This window comes from Ceratina calcarata, unplaced genomic scaffold (assembly GCF_001652005.2).
Source record: "Ceratina calcarata isolate Rehan_Ccalc_2016 unplaced genomic scaffold, ASM165200v1 scaffold348, whole genome shotgun sequence".
In the NCBI taxonomy this organism is placed as follows: Eukaryota; Metazoa; Arthropoda; class Insecta; order Hymenoptera; family Apidae; genus Ceratina; species Ceratina calcarata.
Window position 1 is genome coordinate 3,550 of NW_017157710.1, and position 4,680 is coordinate 8,229.

At 38.3% G+C, this 4,680-nt stretch overlaps 1 protein-coding gene across 1 annotated transcript; it reads left to right on the plus strand.

Moving 5' to 3' along the window:
- Positions 1-745: 745 nt before the first annotated feature.
- On the plus strand, positions 746-4,524 carry LOC108625144 (uncharacterized). The gene is made up of 2 exons (XM_018024912.2): positions 746-1,293; positions 1,449-4,524. The coding sequence occupies exons 1-2, from the start codon at positions 1,255-1,257 to the stop codon at positions 1,899-1,901; spliced, it is 492 nt and encodes a 163-aa protein (XP_017880401.1). The 5' UTR covers positions 746-1,254; the 3' UTR covers positions 1,902-4,524.
- Positions 4,525-4,680: the final 156 nt, after the last annotated feature.

Here is a 4,680-nt window from a genome sequence, read left to right on the forward strand (position 1 = left end):
GCATGTATACTGTACACCATTTCAATTTAGTGTTTTGGAATTGCCGCTGTTTGGTCACGTGATGGTCCCGAAGGCGGCGCTTGGCTACCTGACGTTGGCGACGGCACGTCAGCATTGCATGCCTATGCCACTGGCAGTCTGCCAGTGGCAGTACAGTACATGTATATATATATAGACTAGTCAATGGTCCATGTATATATAGTCAAAGAATTAAACCAGCTATCTGCATGTGTTAGTTTCCCCTATGGGACAAAATTCAAAGCGAGTAATAAGTCTATGTCTTATTTTTTCAATGCTAGATCTAGTATCGATACTGTTGACTTTTAACATAATTTTGACACGTCAAAATAAAAACAATTTTAACCTACGCTCATCACCACCACGTACATTTCAATTCTTTTTACTTTAACGTGTCAACGTTATGTTAAAATCTAACAGTATAGATGCCTGATCGAGTATTGAAAAAATAAGACGTAGACTTATTACTCGTTTTGAATTTTGTCCCCTAGAGGAAACTAACATATGCACATAGCTGGCTCAATTTCATTGTTACTAGCTGTACCATAGAGATAATATAAAGGGGAGAGCCAGGCCAAAACCTATCGCTCCTCTAGAAAGAGAGAAAAAATTTGTGGCACTATCTATCCTTGTTAAAAGCATTAGAGTATAAAATATTTGTACTTCATTGCACAATAGCAAATATTAACATTTTAAACATTAAATTATATATTAATTCATGTGTAAACATGACCATATATAAAAATATTTGTATGATTATTGGCCCTTAAGAATAGTTAGTTTATTGTACAGTGTTCTTATTCGATACTTTAACCAAGTTTGTTTTTTCTCTCTTTCTATCGATACGATGTTTCCGCTTACACGCGCGCCCATGTCTCGCCTACTCTATTTACTACAATTAAGATCGTCTTAAGCATTTGCTTAAGTCCCTGTTCCCTGTACGAGACAAGGACTGGAAATATGGGACAGACAGGGATAGCAAATTCTTAACACGATATTAAGAATAAGCACTGCGCATGCGCGGCCTACACAACTTGATTGCAGCGCGTGACGACTTTTATAATTACAACTGCGGCAAATAAGAGCTGTACCCCCACCATCGGAGTTTCCCGACCTGTATATACGACCGTGCTTCACGTCTTACACTTGTTAAACTCACTGAGAAGTTGCTGTGCATAAGACGAGTAACGTCAAGACTCTAACCTCTAAGAAAAACGTGACCGCTTGACAGACTAGATGGACCGAAACGAACGAAAACTGTTAATGAGACAAAAAGTAAGTAACGTACAAATAGAGGAGCTGTAGTTAAAACAATTGTGATCAAAAGCTAAAAGAGAGAGAAAGAGAGAAAGAGAGGAAAGCGAAACATAGTAAGTTCAGGTAGTACGACATGAGATATGATGAATTATCAGGTTTTAATTTATTTTTAGATCTACGAAAAAATAAGATTGCAGATGGCTAAGACGATAGTAAGAAACGGAAATGGCCAACGATTTCAAGTCGCACTAGTACACGAGGATTATCCAGATGTCCGTTGGAATCCGGAACAGGCGTCTAACTTTGCTCGATTCATTATGAATTGGATAAAATGGGAATACTGCGACGAATGGTCGGAACGACCGATATTCGAGAGAATGAGCCTAAGGAGAGGAGGATTCATCTTTCGGTGCGCTGACAGGCGTAGCTACAACATCATGCTCTCGAAGTTGGTAAATTTTGCAACCAAGGATGGAAAGAGACTATGGCTCTATGATCCGGTGGTACTAGAAGCAAAAATGTGGCCCTGGATAAGAGATTTTCGATGGCTGAAAGAGCAATATGGGAATAGCCTCGCTATCAGGAGAAGTGCGTACATGAACGCGAAAAATTCGAAAAAACGCTAAACGATGTAACGAGCTTAGAAGGGAGGACATTGAGCCCCCGTTGTGACACGTTACCGACTGTTAACATGTTTAATTTGTACTTGACTATAAATCCTCTTAATAAATAAAAATTTTTGGTCACTTATCTATAAACGTAACAGTAACCATGAATGTCTTACCCCTGCGTCCCTAAATTGCTTTCAACCGAAACGAATGGGAAAATCGAACTGATACACCTACTCCTTGAATACTCACCTTGTTGACAACCCTGATCCAAATCCTGGACTATCATCACCCTGTAAGACGAACAATCGGCTGATAACGACGGACGGAAAGGACGGTTCCCCAACGGCATTCCAGAGGGGAACCGGACCGAACCGAAGACTGAAGAGACAGAACAGATTCAACACTTTTTACGCTGTACAATAGAATAAAGGATAGCGAGAACTATCTAAAAACATTCGAGTGACTGGAAGATACCGTGAAACGAAAAGAGAAATAAAAAATAGAACGATAATGAAATTCGACGAGACGATATAGAAAACAATAGGCAAAATAAATATAAAAAAAGAGATCCACGAAAGACAATACAGAACTTTAGATAATAGCACTTTGCAAGTAGCTAAAACATATATATGCATGTATCGAGAACTTTAATTGTGAAATAACAAGTGTCTTCCCAAAATTTAACAGGCCGAATCAGAATTATGTAATACGACTTGCCGTCGAAAGGAGTTTCAAAGCAAATAATTTAGGACAAATTAATCAATTAACCTGGATGTTCGAAATAATGAATTAGCAACGACCTATAGTTGGTCACAAAAAGATTCGGACACTGATACAATTATAAGTTCTAAGCTCTTTATTTTCAATGAATATATAAGAAATGGCAAAAGTATATTACATTATGTTACATTATACTGTATAGATAATAGCAGAAAAAAAAATTAAAAATGTATTGTTTATTGTTGCTTAAATATTCAAAAATACACTGAAGAACAACGAATTTTAATGTCACAAAAGGTTTCGGACATTGTAATAATTGTACACACGAAACTATAATACTGGTTCATTATATGTAGAAAGTTTAATATTTAATTGGGTATCCCTTATGTTTGACATCATGATATAAACGTTTTGGCATAGCAGAAATAAGTCTGTAAATAATCAATGCTGATTTTTTCTATTCTTCTTGCAGACGAATTTCTAATTCTTCTATTGATGTGATTGATGTTTTGCGAATCGTGGGATTTAATTCCTCCCATACGTGTTTATATACAACTCGTCATGTTGTCTGAGCTTGGATTTGAAATGCGCGTTAGTCTTATTTCGTTTTTGTTCAAAATGGGACGCACAAGAAATTATACAAGTTATGAAAAACGATAATTAGTAACATGTCATTACGAAGAGAAAAAATCGATCCGTGAAATAGCGTGTTCCTTAAAAATGGCCAAAAGTACCGTTGGAGATGTTATAAAACGCTACCGAGACGAAACTCGAATTAATTCTAAACGTCCAAGTGGCCATTATTCATTATTTAATTAAAATATGCTGATGTGTAGTACTATGAGCGTTCTAATATGAACGAAAAATCGTAGTTACCATGCCTCTATTTATAAGCGATTTCATATTCAAAACATTTCAAAGTCAAAACATTATTTTGATTGAAATAGTGATCAGACCGCACCAGATTTGACTTTCCTCTTTCTGAAGAAGTACCTGACGACCGAAAAGTATTTTCATATAAAGATGAAAAGTGTATTCCCGTAAATTCACATTGTGCACTATGTTTGCTTGGTTATCGAGAAAACAGAGCAAAAAACATTAAAATTTGATCGACAAATGTTAGAAAAGACACGTGACTACGCTAACCCCTTAGAAAACATTGAAAATCCCAAACTTGTAACTCGAATTATTTTTTGTCACAGTCGGAAACAGCTCTACTGAATTGAAATCGACCTGGACTACCTTCACGATAACAATTCTCACGACTGTCATCGTGTTCGTGCTCTCTTCATCGACGACGACAACTGCCACCAACAGGTAGCCTGTACGCGATTGTCAAGCTACTGCAACCATTGTTTAACTCACTACAACAACAAAATTAAAAAGAAGAGAGAAGCAAAAATGAAACATCGTCCATGTAAAACCTAGTAGTCTAGGGCTTCCAGTTATGTATGTTACTATGTACGGAGTAGATAGTTCGAATAACAATTGATTTTTATTAAGAATGGGCCTGTATGTTAAGCGGAAGATCAAAACCGGAGCAAAAGAATATCGATAGCGAGCGTTAATATCCAGCGACAGTAAGAATCGCCTAGGTGTCATTTTATTTTTCAAGCAACTCAACACGCGCATTAGTAGCTATTTTCCAATTGAAAACTTTGTGATAGAGATGAGCGGACGACCCGAGCGTTGATGCATTTCTTCGATCGTGTTCTTTTTTTCTTGAACTGTATCACGGTCGTCTCTAGTACAAACCGAAACATGTGATATGTCAACACCGCACCATCAGGCCGATCAGTCCGACAGTCCGATCGAAGTACTGCTTATATGGACTTGTAGCAGGGCTGGGATCAGGGTTGCCGTATGGAGCGATTATAATCGCGCCTCCTCTGCTCCCGGAGACCCCCACTACCGTATTTTGTCCGCGGTTACGCTACTCTTACGCCACGAGGGAAGCCGGTAGGCGCATCAGGCGCATGTCCAAGAGTAGCGTGAGCGTGGACAAAATACGGTAGTGGGGGTCTCCGGGAGCAGAGGAGGCGCGATTATAATCGCTCCATACGGCAACCCTGGT